Here is a 20991-nt window from a genome sequence, read left to right as displayed (position 1 = left end):
ATAAGAAATCCCCCATGCCCTCCTACGAACCATCAAACAGGCAAAGCGTCAATACAGGATTAAGATCGAGTCGTACTACACCGGCTCTGACGCTCGTCGTACGTGGCAGGGCTTGCAAACCGTTAAAGACTACAAATGGAAACACAGCCGAGAGCTGCCCAGTGACACAACCCTTCCAGACGAGCTAAACTACTTCTATGCTCGCTTCGAGGCAAACAACACTGAAACATGCACGAGAGTACCAGCTGTACCGGAAGACTGTGTGATCATGCTCTCCGCTGTCGATGTGAGTAAGACCTTTAGACAGGTCAACATTCACAAGGCCGCAGGGCCAGATAGATTACCAGGAAGTGTACTGCGAGCATGCGCTGACCAACTAGCAAGTGACATTTTCAACCTCTCCCTGTCCGAGTCAGTAATACCAACATGTTTTAAGCAGACCACCATAGATAGGTAACCTGCCTAAATGACTACCGACCCATAGACTTAAAGTGCTTTGAAAGGCTGGTCATGGCTCACATCAACACCATCATCCCAGAGACCCTACACCCACTCCAATTTGCATACCGCCTCAACAGATACACAGATGATGTAATCTCTATTGTACTCCACACTGCCCTTTCCCACCTGGACAAAAGGAACACCTTTGTGTGATGTGAGAATGTACGCTGATCCTCAACACAGGGGTCCCTCAGGGGTGCGTGCTCAGCCACCTCCTGTACTCCCTGTTCACTCATGACTACACGGCAAGGCACGACTCCTACACCATCATTACATTTGCTGACACAACAGTGGTAGGCCAGAGACCTGGCCGTGTGGTGCCAGGACAACCTCTCCCTCAACGTGATCAAGACAAAGGAGATGATTGTGGATGACAGGAAAAAGGAGAACCGAGCACGCCCCCATTCTCATCGACGGAGCTGCAGTGGAGCAGGTTGAAAGCTTCATGTTCCTTGGTGTCCACATCACCAACAAACTAACATGGTCCAAGACAGTCGTGAAGACCAAGACACACCAAGACAGTCGGGCACGACAAAACCTATTCCCCCTCAGGAGACTGAAAAGATTTGACATTGGCCCTAAAAATTGTGAAATACTCCAGCCACCCTAGTCATAGACTGTTCTCTCTGCTACCGCACGGAAAGCGGTACCAGAGCTACAAGTCTAGGTACAATCGGCTTTTATACAGCTTCTACCCTGAAAGCCATAAGACTCCTGAACAGCTAGTCAAAATGGCTACCCAGACTATTTACGTTGTCCGCCCTGCTCCCTCCACACCACTGCCACTCTCTGTTGTCATATATGCATAGTCACTTTAATAACTATACCTACATGTACATACTACCTCAACTAACCGGTGCCACCACACATTGACTCTGTACCGGCACCCCCCCGAATATATTGTTATTTTTTTACTGTTGCTCTTTAATTACTTTGTTACTTTTATCTCTTATTCTTATATGTATTTTTTTTAAACTATACTGTTGGTTAGGGGCTCGTAAGTAAGCATTTCACTGTAAGGTCTACACCTGTTGTATTCGGCGCATGTGACTAATACAATTTGATTTGATTTGACATATTGCTGGATTAGTACAAATAAAAAAAGCATACAATGAATACTCCGTTGAGCATGGTGAAGTTATCAGTTGCGCTTTGGAGGGTGTATCAATACACCTAGTCACTACAAAGATATTGGCGTCCTTCCTAACTCAGTTGCCGGAGAGGAAGGAAACCATTCAGGGATTTCACCAAGAGGCCAAAGGTGATTTTAATAGTTAATGGATGTGATATGAGAAAACTGAGGACCCATCAAATGATAGTGAAAAGAAAGAAGCCTGTACAGAATAAAATGTTCTATAACATGCATCTTCTTTGCAAAAAGGCACCAAATACTAGTAATACTGCAACGAAATGCACTTTTTTTTAACCTAAATACAAAGTGTTATGTTTGGGGCAAATCCAACATAATGCATCACTGAGTACCACTCTTAATATTTTCAAGCATGTTGGTGGCAGCATCATGTTATGGCTATGCTTATCATCATCAAGGACTAGGGAGTTATTTAGGACAAAAATGAATGGAATAGAGCTAAGCACAGGCAAAATCCTAGAGGAAAACCTGGTTCAGTCTGCTTTTCAACACTGGGAGACAAATTCACCTTTCAGCAGGACAATAACCTAAAAGCCAAGGTAAAATATACACTAGAGTTGCTTACCAAGACGACATTGAATGTTCTTGAGTGACCTAGTTACAGATTTGACTTAAATTGGCTTGAGAATCTATGGCAAGATTTGAAAATGGCTGTCTAGCAATGATCAACAACCAACTTGACTGAGTTTGAAGAATTGAAAAAAAATAATATTGGGCAAATAGTGATGCAAAGCTCTTTGGTATTTACCCCAAAACACTCACAGCTGTAATCGTTGCCAAAGGTGTTTCTAGCATGTATTGACTCGGGTTGAAATACTTATGTAATCACGATATATTAGTGTGTTCTTTTTCATATGTATTTTTTTATTCATATAGATTCTCTTCCACTTTGACATTACAGTGTATTATGTGTGGATCGTTGACATAAAAGGACAATACTGTCCATGTGTAAAAAGTACATAACACAATGTGTAAAAAGTACATAACACAATGTGTAAAAAGTACATAACACAATGTGTAAAAAGTACATAACACAATGTGTAAAAAGTACATAACACAATGTGTAAAAAGTACATAACACAATGTGTAAAAAGTACATAACACAATGTGTAAAAAGTACATAACACAATGTGTAAAAAGTAAAGTGCTGTATCACGCTACATGTGAGAGGTTACAGGCCTACAGTCAGTGTCCGTATTTCACTTACTATTCCATTTAACCCATAGAATGTAAAGGAGGAATATACCTTTTTATTTGTGGATACAGGGATACTCGTGAGGGGGATATAAATGTTGCATGTAAACAGCTTATCCCGAGAATACTGTGCGCACGTAAACGTGGTCATTGATGTGCAAGGTGACAACAATAGGTACGTAGTCTATACCTCAATGTTAAATATAGGTTATTGCATTCAGTGTACCAGTGGTCATCTCTCAGCATGATTGCTGAAATCTGTTTTGTCAAAGGCAACCATGGATACTCATAAGGGACAGCCATTCCACAATTGTATCAACCCAAGTCACAGTAAATTACACAAACCTAAACCTACACAGGCGTACACTGTACATGGCACTGCTGTCATGAGAGACTCAAAACCTCAGTGCTCACATTCTGTCTCTGCCTCTGTTCTAATCTAATCGCTGTTGGCTTTGTACCTCTGCTCAGCAGAGGTACCAAGTCCCGGCTAATGCGCATCCCTGAGCGAGGGGCTCCTGGCGTTCAGGAAACCCTGTCTCGGTGACACTGTGACCCCCGGAGATGCGGGAGCTGTCAATGTGTAGCCGCCAAGAGGAAACCAAGCGGCTGTGGGGGGCAGCAGGTTCAGTTGGGGCGGAGATGGAGAGAGGAGGGAGATGAGAGAACAGGCAAAAAGAGACAGAGATTAGGTAGAGAAGAGATGGGAATGGAAGGAGGTAGAGAGGGGATGGGGAGGGAAGGAGGTAGAGGAGATGGGGAAGAGGTAGAGAGGAGATGAGGACGGAAGGAAGTGGAAGGAAGTGGAGAGGAGATGTGGAATGAAGGAGGTAGAGAGGAGATGTGGAATGAAGGAGGTAGAGAGGAGATGGGAAGGGAAGGAGGTAGAGAGAAAGAAAGGGCAGAGGAGGGTGTAGAGAAGAAAAGAGAAAAGAAAGTAAGTAGATGATTAGAGAGGAGGATGCAGAGAGAGGAGAGGAATGTAGAACGCAGAGGGTAGAGAGGGAGGGGGGACGGGAAGGGATGAGATGAGATGAGCGGAGCACCTGGATGCCAACTTTGACAGCTAAATAATTGATGCCCCCTGACCAGAGGTCATCCAGAGAGGGAGGAGGAGAGGCAAACAGGGGGACAGACTCAGGGGAGGCATGCCCGGTAGAGCTATTTATAGCTGCATTAGCTCTCCTTCCCTCTCGCTCTCTCTCTCTCTCCATATACAGTACCAGTCAAAAGTTTGGACACACCTACTCATTCACGAGTTTTCTATATTTGTACTATTTTCTACACTGTAGAATAACAGTGAAGACATCAAAACTATAAAATAAAATATGTAGTAACCAAAAAATAGTTTATAGATTTTAGATTCTTCAAAGTAGCCACCCTTTGCCTTGATGACAGCTTTGCACACTCTTGGCATTCTCTCAACCAGCTTCATGAGGAATGACATTCCAACAGTCTTGAAGGAGTTCCAACATATGCTGAGCACTTGTTGATTGCTTTTCCTTCACTCTGCGGTCCAACTCATCCCAAACCATCTCAATTGTGTTGAGATCGGGTGATTGTGGAGGCCATGTCATTTGATGCAGCACTCCATCACTCTCTTTCTTTGTCAAATAGCCTTTACGCAGCTTGGAGGTGTGTTGAGTCATTGTCGTGTTGAAAAACCAATGATAGTCCCACTAAGTTCAAACCGTATGGGATGGCGTATCGCTGCTGAATGCTTTGGTAGCCATGCTGGTTAAGTGTGCCTTGAATTCTAAATAAATCACTGACAGTGTCACCAGCAAAGCACTCCCACACCATTACACCTCCTCCTCCATGCTTCATGGTGGGAACCACACAAGCGTAGATCATCCATTCACCTACTCTGCGTCTCACAAAGACACGGCGGTTGCAAACAAAAATCTCAAATTTGGACTAATCAGACAAATGACAGATTTCCACCGGTTTAATGTCCATTGTTCATGTTTCTTGACCCAAGCAAGTTTCTTCTTCTTATTAGTATCCTTTAGTAGTGGTTTCTTTGTAGCAATTCGACCATGAAGTCATGATTCACGCAGAATCCTCTGAACAGTTGTGTTGAGATGTGCCTGTTACTTGAATATGTGAAGCATTTATTTGGGCTGCAATCTGAGGTGCAGTTAACTAATGAACTCATCCTCTGCAGCAGAGGTAACTCTGGGTCTTCCTTTCCTGTGGCAGTCCTCATGAGAGCCAGTTTCATCATAGCGCTTGATGGTTTTTGCGACTGCACTTGAAGAAACTTTCTACGCTCTTGAAATGTTCCGTATTGACTGATCTTCATGTCTTAAAGTAATGATGGACTGTCGTTTCTCTTTGCTTATTTGAGCTGTTCTTGCCATAATATGGACTTGGTATTTTACAAAGTGGGCTATCTTCTGTATACCAACCCTACCTTGTCACAACACAACTGATTGGCTCAAACGGATTAAGAAATTCCACAAATGAACTTTTAACAAGGCAGACCTGTTATTGGAAATACATTCCAGGTGACTACCTCATGAAGCTGGTTGAGAGAATGCCAAGAGTGTGCAAATCTGTCATCAAGGCAAAGGGTTTGAAAATTCTCAAATATAAAATATATTTTGATTTGTTTAAAACGTTTTTGGTTACTACATAATTCCATATGTGTTATTTCATAGTTTTGATGTCTTCACTATTATTATATGTGTATAAAATAGTACAAATAAAGAAAAACCCTTGAATGAGTCCAAACCTTTGACTGGTACTATATATATATATATATATATATATATATATATACACTGCTCAAAAAAATAAAGGGAACACTTAAACAACACAATGTAACTCCAAGTCAATCACATTTCTGTAAAATCAAACTGTCCACTTAGGAAGCAACAATGATTGACAATACATTTCACATGCTGTTGTGCAAATGGAATAGACAACAGGTGGAAATGATAGGCATTTAGCAAGACACCCCCAATAAAGGAGTGGTTCTGCAAGTGGTGACCAGACCACTTCTCAGTTCCTATGCTTCCTGGCTGATGTTTTGGTCACTTTTGAATGCTGGCGGTGCTTTCACTCTAGTGGTAGCATGAGACGGAGTCTACAACCCACACAAGTGGCCCAGGTAGTGCAGCTCATCCAGGATGGCACATCAATGCGAGATGTGGCAAGAAGGTTTGCTGTGTCTGTCAGCGTAGTGTCCAGAGCATGGAGGCGCTACCAGGAGACAGGCCAGTACATCAGGAGACGTGGAGGAGGCCGTAGGAGGGCAACAACCCAGCAGCAGGACCGCTACCTCCGCCTTTGTGCAAGGAGGAGCAGGAGGAGCACTGCCAGAGCCCTGCAAAATGACCTCCAGAAGGCCACAAATGTGCATGTGTCTGCTCAAACGGTCAGAAACAGACTCCATGAGGGTGATATGAGGGGCCGATGTCCACAGGTGGGGGTTGTGCTTACAGCCCACCGTGCAAGGCGTTTGGCATTTGCCAGAGAACACCCAGATTGGCAAATTCGCCACTGGCGCCCTGTGCTATTCACAGATGAAAACAGGTTCACACTGAGCACGTGACAGACGTGACAGAGTCTGGAGACGCCGTGGAGAACGTTCTGCTGCCTGCACAGCCCTCCATGTGCTCGCCAGAGGTAGCCTGACTGCCATTAGGTACTGATATGAGATCCTCAGACCCCTTGTGAGACCATATGCTGGTGCGGTTGGCCCTGGGTTCCTCCTAATGCAAGACAATGCTCAAACTCAATTGGCTGGAGTGTGTCAGCAGTTCCTACAAGAGGAAGGCATTGTTGCAATGGACTGGCCCGCCCGTTCCCCAGACCTGAATCCAATTGAGCACATCTGGGACATCATGTCTCGCTCCATCCACCAACGCCACGTTGCACCACAGACTGTCCAGGAGTTGTCGGATGCTTTAGTCCAGGTCTGGGAGGAGATCCCTCAGGAGACCATCTTCCACCTCATCAGGAGCATGCCCAGGCATTGTAGGGAGGTCATACAGGCACGTGGAGGCCACACACACTACTGAGCCTCATTTTGACTTGTTTTAAGGACATTACATCAAAGTTGGATCAGCCTGTAGTGTGGTTTCCACTTTAGTTTTGAGTGTGACTCCAAATCCAGACCTCCATGGGTTGATAAATTTGATTTCCATTGATCATTTTTGTGTGATGTTGTTGTCAGCACATTCAACTATGTAAAGAAAAAAGTATTTAATAAGAATATTTCATTCATTCAGATCTAGGATGTGTTATTTTAGTGTTCCCTTTATTTTTTTGAGCAGTGTATATGTCCATATATACAGTGCCTTGCGAAAGTATTCGGCCCCCTTGAACTTTGCGACCTTTTGCCACATTTCAGGCTTCAAACATAAAGATATAAAACTGTATTTTTTTGTGAAGAATCAACAACAAGTGGGACACAATCATGAAGTGGAACAACATTTATTGGATCTTTCAAACTTTTTTAACAAATCAAAAACTGAAAAATTGGGCGTGCAAATTTATTCAGCCCCTTTACTTTCAGTGCAGCAAACTCTCTCCAGAAGTTCAGTGAGGATCTCTGAATGATCCAATGTTGACCTAAATGACTAATGATGATAAATACAATCCACCTGTGTGTAATCAAATCTCCGTATAAATGCACCTGCACTGTGATAGTCTCAGAGGTCCGTTAAAAACACAGAGAGCATCATGAAGAACAAGGAACACACCAGGCAGGTCCGAGATACTGTTGTGAAGAAGTTTAAAGCCGGATTTGGATACAAAAAGATTTCCCAAGCTTTAAACATCCCAAGGAACACTGTGCAAGCGATAATATTGAAATGGAAGGAGTATCAGACCACTGCAAATCTACCAAGACCTGGCCGTCCCTCTAAACTTTCAGCTCATACAAGGAGAAGACTGATCAGAGATGCAGCCAAGAGGCCCATGATCACTCTGGATGAACTGCAGAGATCTACAGCTGAGGTGGGAGACTCTGTCCATAGGACAACAATCAGTCGTATATTGCACAAATCTGGCCTTTATGGAAGAGTGGCAAGAAGAAAGCCATTTATTAAAGATATCCATAAAAAGTGTCATTTAAAGTTTGCCACAAGCCACCTGGGAGACACACCAAACATGTGGAAGAAGGTGCTCTGGTCAGATGAAACCAAAATTTAACTTTTTGGCAACAATGCAAAACGTTATGTTTGGCGTAAAAGCAACACAGCTGAACACACCATCCCCACTGTCAAACATGGTGGTGGCAGCATCATGGTTTGGGCCTGCTTTTCTTCAGCAGGGACAGGGAATATGGTTCAAATTGATGGGAAGATGGATGGAGCCAAATACAGGACCATTCTGGAAGAAAACCTGATGGAGTCTGCAAAAGACCTGAGACTGGGACGGAGATTTGTCTTCCAACAAGACAATGATCCAAAACATAAAGCAAAATCTACAATGGAATGGTTCAATAATAAACATATCCAGGTGTTAGAATGGCCAAGTCAAAGTCCAGACCTGAATCCAATGGAGAATCTGTGGAAAGAACTGAAAACTGCTGTTCACAAATGCTCTCCATCCAACCTCACTGAGCTCGAGCTGTTTTGCAAGGAGGAATGGGAAAAAATTTCAGTATCTCGATGTGCAAAACTGATCGAGACATACCCCAAGCGACTTACAGCTGTAATCGCAGCAAAAGGTGGCGCTACAAAGTATTAACTTAAGGGGGCTGAATAATTTTGCACGCCCAATTTTTCAGTTTTTGATTTGTTAAAAAAGTTTGAAATATCTAATAAATGTCGTTCCACATCATGATTGTGTCCCACTTGTTGTTGATTCTTCACAAAAAAATACAGTTTTATATCTTTATGTTTGAAGCCTGAAATGTGGCAAAAGGTCGCAAAGTTCAAGGGGGCCGAATACTTTCGCAAGGCACTGTATGTATAGATATTATATATTTATTAATTTCTCTCTTAATCCCTCCAACTTTCTTTCCCTCTCTCTCACGCTCCCTGATTTTCCCTCTCTTCATGCTGTAAATCAACGAGCTAGGTACCCAGGGCTCAGGCTCTCTCTCTCTCTACCCCCCCTCTCTATCCCTCTTTCATTCTTTCTTTCTTTCTTTCTTTCTTTCTTTCTTTCTTTCTTTCTTTCTTTCTTTCTTTCTTTCTTTCTTTCTTTCTCTATCCCCCCTCTCTCTATCCCGCTCTCTTTCTTTCTTTCTTTCTTTCTCTCTCTCTCTCTCTCTCTCTCTCTCTCTCTCTCTCTCTCTCTTTCACCCTCTCTCTCTCTCTCTCTCTCTCTCTCTCTTTCAGCACCTGATTCACACCCACTAACTCCTTCTCTGTGGTCCATTGGGACACTCACAGAGATTGGAACTGGCTCAGGCCCCGGCGAAACTCGGACAAGTCTTAATCATCAAAACAGTTTGTAATTTCCAATAATTTTGTTTTGCTCTGTGTCTTTGTCATTCAAGTGATCCGATAGGCTAAAACAGATTCCAATAAACGGTAAACACACATAATGACCTCTTTTTTTTATTCCCATTATTTTACACAGTCTTCACACCTGAATTGTTTGGTAAACAAACATGTCAGTTCTTTGTGTTGAAGTATCATACTACTATACCTGATTCCTCCGTTAAAATCATACGTGTCCTACAGTTGCTATCATCCCAAGGCTTTCGATTTGATGTGATTCAATTAACACCCAACATCCATTGACGTGTGTCTCAGTGTGTGTTTGAGTGCGTGTGTGTGTTAGGGTGTGCGTGTGTATTGCTGAGCTGTTTATAAGTGGCACGGGTCACACGGTTGCCTTTGCTATCTCCCAAATGCAATTAGGAGGTCCCCCCTATCTTAATGAAAGAGCCTAATGGGATTCTAATACATTGTCTACCGTGACTGGCAACAGACACTGCCCATGGTCTTCTGGTGAAGCCAATACCTTATGATAGTATGGAGGACTGAAGGGGATCTGCAGGAAGGGTGGGTTGTTATTGTGAGAAAGGAAACGACGAGGAGCCGCTGTAGAAATGTTTTTGTTAGATGAGACATTTTATAAGGTCATAGACTGTTTGAGTCATGGCGTTTCCTTCGGGCTGTGTGTGTGTGTGTGTGTGTGTGTGTGTGTGTGTGTGTGTGTGTGTGTGTGTGTGTGTGTGTGTGTGTGTGTGTGTGTGTGTGTGTGTGTGTGTGTGTGTGTGTGTGTGTGTGTGTGTGTGTGTGTGTGTGTGTGCATGTGCTATCCCTTTAATAGGCTGTTGGGGGGTAGCCTATCTTCTAAACCATTCTCCTCCAAAGTCGGGTGTCTTACCTCACATAGCAATGTAATGTACATATATATAGGTTTGACCTGTTTGCTAGCAGCAGTCCGTACTTCATTAGGCCACTCATTATCCAGACACAGAGTGGAAAAAATACAGAACAAATCAACAGAATCAACTAAATTAGACGAAAATGTGGCGAGGCGCAAACTCCTGAACCTCATCATCTTCCTCTTCCTCCTGCCTCCGTGTTAGATCCCAGGTTTGGGAGTGTGTGAGCGCTAGCAGCAGGTCATTAGCGACTAGAAGCGTAATCCAGCAAGTAATTAAAGAAGGGGACGTGGGTTCGTCTGAGAGTGTTAGATGACTAGCTGAGAGGCGAGAGAATGAGCGAAATCAAGACTTTAAGCCTATGGGGTCTGCCAAGAGAGACCCGCATTTTAATCAGCCTCCCAGCCACACCCACCCACTCCACACACACACACACTACACTACACACACAAAGCCATCTTCGCGATGAGACAAAACACACACCACGAGAGCGAATCTAATATGATATTTGATTAAAAGTAGGAGAATTAACATGGTGGATGAAGTAGTCTGTTTCTCAGTAGGAGGGAATTGGACATAGGGATGATTTTGCGAGGTCACTGTTCTAGATAGACACCCTAGGCCGGACCAGATGGGCAAGCTCAGTATTTGCACCAATTATTTCACCAAGACTGCACCAATTACTTTGAAGTATTAAACAGAAAACTTCCAATAAAGTCCAAAGAGGAAGAACAAGACTTGAATTCAAAACGTAAATCAAGACAGCTTCAGAGTTTTGTGTGTCAAAGTCCTATATCAGAATGACAGATGCAAACTTTGCACAGCCTGCTGCAAATGTTGAGTTCTCGTCTTCCGTAGATGGTGACATAGGGGGAGAGATTTTTTTTAAAGAACAATCCAATGCAGCATAACCTGATCTTTGCTAAACACATTTCTGTGGAGTACGACTTGGTTTTAATATTTCAGAGGCTCAATTAGAGGTGAGCTTGGATGCCACCTGGCATTCTAAAAGCAAATGCTCTTTTCTAACTCAGAATGTTCAATATTAAACAAGCTCAATTTGATTGACTTTTCTCGGAATCATTTCTGCTGACTCCCACTCGTCCCTACAGCACTTCTCAAACACCTTGGCACTCTATCAAATCCCCTGACAAATCTTTATATTTTCACATTTACCGTGAAAACAGCCACTTCCCAAAAGATACTGTATATACCGAAGAGTTCAGGCCCAAAACGGTACGATTCAGAGTCAATAGTAGACTACTAGAGCACATCTTTTGGCAGTGCTTTTGAGAGGCAATCTAAGTGGCGTTTAAGAGAGATGCAAAGTGCACTTCTGCTGACACGATAGGAATCTTCTTCCCTGAAATCTCTTCGTCTGTCTGTCATTATCATTTACACATACAGGTAACTGCTAAAATAAGGAAAGGCTTGAGTTAATGAGGGATACAAAGAATATTGAAAGCAGGTGCTTCCACAAAGGTGTAGTTCCTGAGTTAATTAAGCGATTAACATCCCATCATGCTAAGGGTCATGTATAAAAATGCCCATTATTTTGGCTACCATGGCTACAAGAAGAGATCTCAGTGACAATGGAAGAGGGGCCTCAAAGGAGCATAGGGGATATAAAGGTTGTGTGTCTGTCTGTCTCAGTCACAGGTTGACATTTACAACTGAACACTTATGGGAGATTCTAGAGTGGCGCATGAGACAGCGTTTTCCACCACCATCAACAAAACACCAAATTATGGAATTTCTTGTGGAAGAATGGTGTCGCATCCAGACACTTGTAGAATCTATGCCAAGGTGCATGGAAGCTGTTCTGGTGGCTCATGGTGGCCCAATGCCCTATTAACAGTGGAATAGTGGCCACTGACGTTTGATTTTGTAAAAAAAAAAAAAAAAAAAAAGCCCATGTCATGCTACTTCTCTTGACTTTTCCTGAATGTTTGTATTTTACGCTGCTCATTTGTCCGAATTTTTAAATCACAAACAGAAAAATATAAGAGAGCCATTTTTCCTGTTTTTTCCCCCACACCTATTCCTGACTTAACCCGCCAAACAGTGTGCTGGAGGACGTTGGTACCCAGCCAGGCACTAATACGTCTCTCTCTCTCCTCACTGAATGAGTGACAAATGGAAGAATGGGCGATAATTATGCGCCTTACTTTACAACTGAATTTCAATTAGGCCTAACTTGAATGATAAGGAAGGTGAAGAGGCTGATTACATTTCGAAAGGCAACAGTGAAATGGTGAATTTGTGTCGCTGACTTTTGATCGGCAGCAAAATCATTTGATGCGTCTTGGGGGGGGTTGATACCGTTCTCTTTTACGTTTTTACTTTGTAAACAGATTGCATTTACAGGACTGTTTTATTGACTGTAACTCTAGCACTAATCAAATGCATTGTAAGGGAAGTGACAACATGCTATGTGTTGCAGCAGGCCTTAAGGATAACGCTAAACATATCCTTGACTCTATCCAACTTGATGAGCAGGAAACAAACGATGCCAGACAGCCTGCACATCTAAACTACACCTAAACTATACCTAAACTAATTTCACACATAATAAGAGTTAGGCTATAGACAAGATTAAATTGACAATGAATCTGAATTGTGACAAAATTAGGCCTATCAGTTGTCATGTTGTACACCGGAGAGATGGGTACATCTTGTAAATGACAGATCCCAAGGAAAGGAGCGTCACTTTATCAAATCCTCCTTCAGAGTCACATGCAGGTAAAACATGTTGAGTTCTCTATAGTATCAGAATGAGCATATTGTGCAGTGTCTAGGACACTTACCTCTTGAATTTTATGAGTTATTTGACAGAGGAGCAGCTCTATTTCCACATGTCTGTGCTGCCCATGCGTTCAGCACATGACCACTTGGACAGCAGCATTGCTCTGGCTACCAAGAAAAAACTAGTATGATTAATAAACTAAAAATAACAACATGTCATTTATTTATGCAATTCATCCTTTACAGCTGTTCATGCACTGAGGCTTTTGTTTAGGAATACAGAAAATCATTTCACCTGTGACCTGGCTGGTTATGTTATTATTATTATATTTTTGGTTTCTACTTTGTCAAAAGAAGCTGTAACTGGACTTTATGAATTACTATAACTCTATTACTAATCGAATCTACAAATAAAGTTGATCAATTGGATTACACCGTAATGTTTTTATTGTAAGGGAAACGAAAATAGGCTATTAGTCCTACGTTTTGCTAAGACTATGTAGAATTATACAAAACATATCCTTGACTCTATCTGAACAAATAACTTTGTTCATTTATTGATATATTTTCACAAATATTTCTTCATGCAACGAATTATTTTATAACAGTTTATGCACTATTTATCAAGCGTTGGTGTTTGCTGCACCTTGTAGGTTGATATCTGATGCGTATACTAAAGGGGACAACCAGCAACGTTCTCTAGCTGGTATTTATAGGCTGAAAGGCCATGCGGTTCTCGTGTTAAAACACTTTACTACTAAATGGAAATGTTTGCATTTTATTCCCAGTATTCTGTATGTTTGTGTATTTTATATGTGGTGTATGATTGTGTTTGTTATTTTCATATTTCCTATTGGCTTCGCCTCCCTTTTCCTCCCTCGCCATCTAACAGAATATTTGGAAGGCGCTGGATGCTCAGAGCCACGCTGTGCTTATCATTGCCCTCGCACGCCACCCGCTGTGTTTGGATTATTATTTTCTCCCTCCGCGCACCTTGCCGCTCCGCGCCCATTGTGGTGGTCGTTTAATTTCGATAAGGCATTGTGGGGCCTAATATAGAGGGGAAATGTAAACTACAAGCCCAGGCAGCAGCGAGGACGGATGGACCGCGAAGGGTAAATTGTTATTTCACCATTCCGAATGGAGTTGTGATGATTTGAGCGGGTGGAATGGGTTCTAAAAATATATATATATTTAAACGGAGACAAAGAGCGAGGGATGAAAAATGCAGGGGAGTTGAGGCGGAGAGACAGAGAGAAAGTTTGGTTTATCCGAGTTTGGCAGTGGCGCTTGTGCATACGAGGCCTTGGCAGGTTTTGTTCCTGACGCCCTGCTAAGGTTGAAGTAATATCGGCTGTCACAGGGTCGGGGGTGCGAGTGTGTTCCCTAAGGCTATTTCCCCAAATCCCTGAAAAGAACAGAAATACAGAGTTGGTTCCAGAATCGGAAACGTCAATAAAAAAGCCAAAGTGAAAAAGGATGTATATTATTGAGTTGGTGTAGTCAGCGGGATATATGTAGTTATTTTCTTCTTGAATATACACCCAGGCCCATATTTAATTTATGTCAGCGAGAGATGCTGACAAAGATCATTGTGTTCAGAACTGTGACTCTGTGTAGCATCACTTCTAAAAAAGTTGAGGATATTGGAGGGGGATTTGTGAACCTACCAAGATGTTTGGATGTCTTACAAGATCCCCAAGTGTAATTTCAATGGATGTGGTTGACTTTTTTTATTTTACCTTTATTTAACTAGGCAAGTCAGCTAAGAACAAATTCTTATTTTCAATGACGGCCTAGGAACAGTGGGTTAAACTGCCTGTTTAGAACGACAGATTTGTACCATGTCAGCTCGGGGGTTTGAACTTGCAACCTTCCGGTTACTAGTCCGCTAGGCTACCCCGCCGCCCCACTACCCCACTACCCCACCCCGCCGCCCCACTACCCCACCCCGCCGCCCCACTACCCTACCCCGCCGCCCCACTACCCTACCCCACCCCACTACCGTACCCCACCCCATTCACCAAGAAAGTGTTTCCCAGCATTACTCTATAAAAAGACTCACACAATTCTTGCAATTGCAGGAAACCAGTTATCCATCCCACTTCTGACACCAGTGTAGTGAAGGTGGGCGATAGTCACTAGCACTAAGGGCCTCTGGCTTGAACCAGAGACCCTTACAAGGCAAAGACACTACACTGTGTCATTAGGAAGGCCGTGCTTACATTCGGGAGGACTGAGCAATCTGACTCATTCAACAAGGTAAAGAGAAAAAAAGCTAATTGTGTCATCATTTCCAGCAGACAATTAAACATACTTCAATTTAATTTGATTGTCATACCACTTGTGCTATTAAAAACCGAGATAGCAAACCAGCGTCTCTCTCCTATTGGACCATTAGACTTAAAAACGTAATTTTTCTGAAAGGTGGCCTGGAGAGAGGAATATTGCAAAATCAAGCAAACACAAATTGCATTTCTTCCTCCCTGTCTGGCCTGGCACAACATGATGCCACTGAGGTTGATTACAACCCGCAGAAAGCTCTTTCAGTCTCTTAGCAGCTCAACTGTATTCTGCCACCATCTCTAAAAACACATACATGTCCTCGATAACAGTGTTCAGAGTGGCGGCACGCCGAGACACATTTCCAGCTCTGAAAAATGAGGTGACAAACCATGTCCATTATCTCTCTATTAATTCTCTCTCTCCCCCTCACTTCCTCCCCACCTTCTCCTCCTCCTCATTTTCCTTGCAGGGGAGATCTGTGCGTTTATGATCCACGGGCAGGAGGCCCCGTTCGAGGCGGTGGTCCTCAACAAGACGTCAGGGGAGGGGGTCCTGAGGGCCAAGGGCCTGGTGGACTGTGAGACCCAAAAGGAGTACACCTTCATCATCCAGGCCTACGACTGTGGGGCCGGGGCCAACGGGGTCAGCTGGAAGAAGTCACACAAGTAAGGAAGGAGTGTGTGTCAGGGAGGGGGGTTGGTCTGTGTGATGGGGGGTTGGTGTGTGTGTCGGAGGGAATGGGTGTGTGTGTGTGTGTGTGTGTGTGTCTGGCTGTATCTTTTTTTTGTGTGAGATCGATTTTTGTACAAATGTTGCGTTATACAAGCAAACTGGTTTGTGTCAAGAACTGCAACGCAGCTGGGTTTTTCACACTCAACAGTTTCCCGTGTGTATCAAGAATGGTCCACCACCCGAAGGACATCCAGACAACTTGACACAACTGTGGGAAGCATTGGAGACAACATGGGCCAGAGTCCCGGTGGAACGCTTTCGACAACTTGTAGAGTCCATGCCCCGACAAATTGAGGCTGTTCTGAGGGCAAAAGGGTGGGGTGGGGGTGCAACTCTACATACCAAGCGTCCAGTATGTGAGTCTTTAGTTATCCTCAGTACTGTAATCACAGACAGTGGCTGAGCACATCCGCCGTGCAATAGCAGCCTTCTGTAGTCCTCGTAACAGCTGAGACCTGCTCAATGTTTAGCTCTGGGGCCCGAAGGCTCCTTATGAGTCAGACAGTCTCACATAAGGCCTTATATAGCCCTGCTCTGATGAAGTGCTACTGAAGGCTGTGCTCTAGTGCACTGACTAAGGCTGATATTGTCGCACAGAGAGAGAGAGAGAGAGAGAGAGAGAGAGATGAGAGGGTGATTTCACAGGATGGTCATCTTTGATTAATGTCTCCCAAGTGAAATAGGGCACCTGTCAAAACCAGTGTGTGCGCATCTGTTTTATTTTCATCCAGATCAAAGTGTATTTGTCACGTGCGCCGAATACAACAGGTGTAGACTTCACCGTGAAATGCTTACTTTACGAGCCCTTTCCCAACAATGCAGAGTTAAAAAGTAAGAAATAGTACCACAATAAATAACACTAACGAGGCTACATACAAGGAGTACCCTTTAACAAGCCAATGTGCAGTTGAGGTCATATGTACATGGAGGTAAGGGTAAAAGTGACTAGGCAATCAGGATAGATAATAAACAAGAGTAGCAGTAACGTATGTGGAGAGTGTGAAAGCTGTGTGTGTGTGCGTGTGCGTGCGCCTGTGTGCCTCAGCTAAGCAGCATCACTGCAGGACATTCTAAGTAGGTGTCATTAAGTTAATGCCTTTCATTTGGAAGGCATGTTGCAACATCACTTCTTGTCACAAGGTCATTGTCAGCAGAATTATAGGTAGAGTTTGAGAAACTGGATTTAAAAAAAAAATAATAGTGAGATATTTCAAATATGACTTACTGTATGTTCAGCCCTGTGGTTGTTTAAACAAAGTACAAAGGAAGAGGCCCCGAACCAACCTAGATTTGGTGAGGATATCTCTCAATGGCTACGGTGCGAAAACATTGCATCACTACCTTCATTTTTTTACAGCACAACTATCAGTAAAAAACAGTGAAGGATTTTACTTTTACGTATTGTATGCCCCCTTGCTCTGGTGTTTCTCTTTCTCATGTTCCCTGAGCTGGTAATGAGTTTGTGTTGTTGTTTATGTTTGTCATTTGAGTATTTTGTTATCATTATTACCTATTGTTGGAAGAAAGAGCATCAAAGGTCTCTCTCATTACCTTCCCTCACACCTTTCGCTCTCTCTCTCTCTCGCTCACTCACTCGCTCACTCACTCACTCACTCACTCACTCACTCACTCACTCACTCACTCACTCCCCCCTCCCTCTCTCCCTCTATCCAGGGCGGTGGTTCACATCCAGGTGGATGACGTGAATGAGTTCTCTCCTGTGTTCCGGGAGGCCGTATACCATGCTGCGGTAACGGAGGGGAAGATCTACGACAGCATCCTGCAGGTGGAGGCCTGGGACCAGGACTGTTCCCCGCAGTACAGCCAGATCTGCAACTACGACATCGTCACCTCCGACACTCCCTTCGCCATTGACCGCAATGGTCAGTGAACTCTAACCTCATCCCCTGACCTCAGAACCTGCAGGTCAAATGACACAAGCATAGGCTACTCTGACTGACCTTGCATTAGGTCAAACTTTTGCACTTTGCCTCTCTCTACACATTTTTTATCTCCGAGCTCAGAAAACGGCCCTGTAAATTCCTTCAACTTGGTTACACAAACTGTTCCTCAGGCCATCAAATTGGTTCGGCATAATTTGAATACAGTCATTACCAGAAGTTCGTATCTACATCGACTTACAGTCCATTCACAGTCAGTACACGTGGCCCATGCGGGAATTGAACCCGCAAATTTGATTTGCTGTTGCCAGAATCTTCTCCAACCAACTGAACTTGGTTAATTATATTCATAGCACATCTCTCACACCATTTGTCAGCGTGCTGTATTCATGGACTCTCCAAGTGCTTCCCCATTCATCTTCTGATCACAGTGCAGTGTTATACAGAGTGATGTGAAACTGGATCCAGCTTTATGTGATCAGCGGGAACACAAGGACGAGTGGAGCCCGCGGATCAGACGGGCAAAATGACATCAGACGCTCCACAGCCTGCCATCTCTGCTAGCCTCTCTCCTCCCTCTTCCCTCTCTCTCTTTGTCTCTCTCTCACTCTTTTTGTGTTTCTATCTCGCTTCCTCACTTTCTCTCTCCTTCCCTGCTTCCCTTCCTTTTCCCCCTCTGTTTTTTGTCTTCTCTCTCTCTCTCTCATTTTCTTCTTCCCTGTCTGGTAACTCTGATGTCCTCTGGCACGGCTCAGGCCCCTCTGTGACTTTTATGGGTTACTGTCCGCCATTCCAGCTTTGCGGCTGCCAGTCGCCTCGCCTCCTATAGCCCTCCCACTGTCTGCAGTGCGACTGGCGCTCGTGGTGCTCAATTAGAACTGAGCGGAGTGATGCATGGGGGCCGCCAGAGTGTGTTTTGTACCGAGGGGGCTTCTGGCTCCATCATTAACCGTGGATCAGAGGCCTGAGTGAGTTATTAAATAAAACAGGCCCGCCAGCCCTCTGCAACTCAGGGAGAAAGGGAGTAAGATGGAGGGAGTGAGGAAAGGAGAGAGACAGAAAGAAATAGAGTGAGGGAGAGAGGAAGCGAGAGAGGATGTGTGAGAGAGAAGGTGAGAGGCCAGAAGAAAGAATCAACAGAGAAAAGAAGAGAGACAGGGAAGTAGAATGAGTAAGAAGGAGAAACAGCCAAACAGTAGAGAAAGAAAGATAGCGGTACTGTAGTTCCAGCTCTTTCAGAATTTTGTCTGAATATTTATTCTCTCCCTCATCGATCCTGAACAACCCATTATATTCTGTACTGGAGAGAAAGTCAATCTTATCTACTTTAGACATACAAATGATGGTGAACTTGAGAATCGGGTCCTAGAGAGCTGTAGTGTATGCTAGTTTTCATGGTTGCGGATGTATACTGTAGTCATACTGTAAATTCCCCAGCAGTCAAAAGACACACGTATTGACAGGTTCCCTATTTCACTCAAATATTACACATGGGGACAGTAACGGGTGCAACACAATCTCACATTCAATTTGCGCAAAATGTACAAGTATTTGCATTTTTGTGTTTTTGTGTGGCTTAATTCTTGTGAAAATACACACATTTTTGTGTGACTTAATTCGTATGAAAAGACAACAATTTTTGTACAACTTTGGGGGGGAAAACTTCGTAACAATCTTTTGAAAGTTATTGGAGCAGTGCATTGTGGGTAATGGTGTTCAACACTGCCTTTTTTTGTGTCCCACATTTATTTATATAAAAAAATAACCCGATATTGTTAATCAACCAGGTTGTCACCGAAATACTTACAATAGTAGCCTTACGCTTTTTCTTTTTATTAATGCTAATGCTGTTTTCTATGCTTTTTTTCCCGCTTCATACTTTGGGATGCTGGTGCTATGTCAGATTTTATGAGGGTAGCCAGACTGGAGTAAAACGCTGCAGTTGTCTGATATTTTTTTTGCGGTATCGATTAAGGTATTTGATTGAGGAATAGGGATACATTTTCATGATGCGAAATTAATTCATCAATAAATGTGGGGAAACAGAAGACCTGCAAAAAAAACTGAGGGGTAGCTCAGGACTGAGGGGTAGCTCAGGACTGAGGGGTAGCTCAGGACTGAGGGGTAGCTCTGGACTGAGGGGTAGCTCAGGACTGAGGGGTAGCTCAGGACTGAGGGGTAGCTCAGGACTGAGGGGTAGCTCTGGACTGAGGGATAGCTCTGGACTGAGGGATAGCTCTGGACTGAGGGATAGCTCTGGACTGAGGGATAGCTCTGGACTGAGAGGTAGCTCTGGACTGAGGGGTAGCTCTGGACTGAGGGGTAGCTCTGGACTGAGGGGTAGCTCTGGACTGAGGGGTAGCTCTGGACTGAGGGGTAGCTCTGGCTGGTTGACGGCTCTGGCAGCTCCTGGCTGACTGACGGCTCTGGCAGATCCTGGCTGAATGGCGGCTCTGGCGGATCCTGGCTGACTGGCGGCTCTGGCGGATCCTGGCTGACTGGCGGATCCTGGCTGACTGGCGGCTCTGGCGGCTCTGGCGGATCCTGGCTGACTGGCGGCTCTGGCGGATCCTGGCTGACTGGCGGATCCTGGCTGACTGGCGGCTCTGGCGGATCCTGGCTGACTGGCGGCTCTGGCGGATCCTGGCTGACTGGCGGCTCTGGCGGATCCTGGCTGACTGGCGGCTCCTGGCAGACTGCCGGCTCTGGCGGCTCCTTGCAGACTGGCGGCTAAGGACAGATGGGAGACTCTAGCAGCTCTGGACAGACGGGAGACTCTAGCAACTCTGGACAGACGGGAGACTCTAGCAGCTCTGGACAGACGGGAGACTCTAGCAGCTCTGGACAGGCGGGAGACTCTAGCAGCTCTGGACAGGCGGGAGACTCTAGCAGCTCTGGACAGGCGGGGGGGGAACACTCCTTGTGTCCCCCACCCCCCAATCATTTTTTGGGGCTGACTCTCGGGCTTCCATCCGCGCCGCCGTGCTGCCTCCTCATACCAGCGCCTCTCCGCCTTCGCCGCCTCCAGCTCTGCCTTAGGGCGGCGATATTCCCCTGGATGTGCCCAGGGTCTTCTCCCATCTAGGATTTCCTCCCAAGTCCATTTCTCTAAATATTGCTGCCTCTCCTGCTGCTGCTGCTGCCTCTCCTGCTGCTGCCTGTTACCAATCCTCTGCTATTGT

General features: G+C 44.5%; 1 protein-coding gene across 3 annotated transcripts in view; it reads left to right on the top strand.

Annotated features, from left to right (window-relative positions):
* Positions 1-20991, top strand: part of LOC110530144 (calsyntenin-2) — a 276314-nt gene that overhangs the window by 184231 nt on the left and 71092 nt on the right. For 2 of the 3 annotated variants that reach the window (XM_021612991.2, XM_021612992.2), the window contains exons 3-4: positions 15646-15841; positions 17583-17791. In XM_021612991.2, the coding sequence (XP_021468666.2) occupies positions 15646-15841; positions 17583-17791 (405 nt within the window). Of the gene's footprint in view, positions 1-13854; positions 14006-15645; positions 15842-17582; positions 17792-20991 lie in introns of those variants that run through there. The other variant, XM_036985700.1, reaches the window with a different exon arrangement.

This window comes from Oncorhynchus mykiss, chromosome 8, assembly GCF_013265735.2.
Source record: "Oncorhynchus mykiss isolate Arlee chromosome 8, USDA_OmykA_1.1, whole genome shotgun sequence".
Taxonomy (NCBI): domain Eukaryota; kingdom Metazoa; phylum Chordata; class Actinopteri; order Salmoniformes; family Salmonidae; genus Oncorhynchus; species Oncorhynchus mykiss.
Note: the sequence above shows the minus strand (reverse complement) of the source record. Positions and strands in the feature narration are given on the sequence as shown.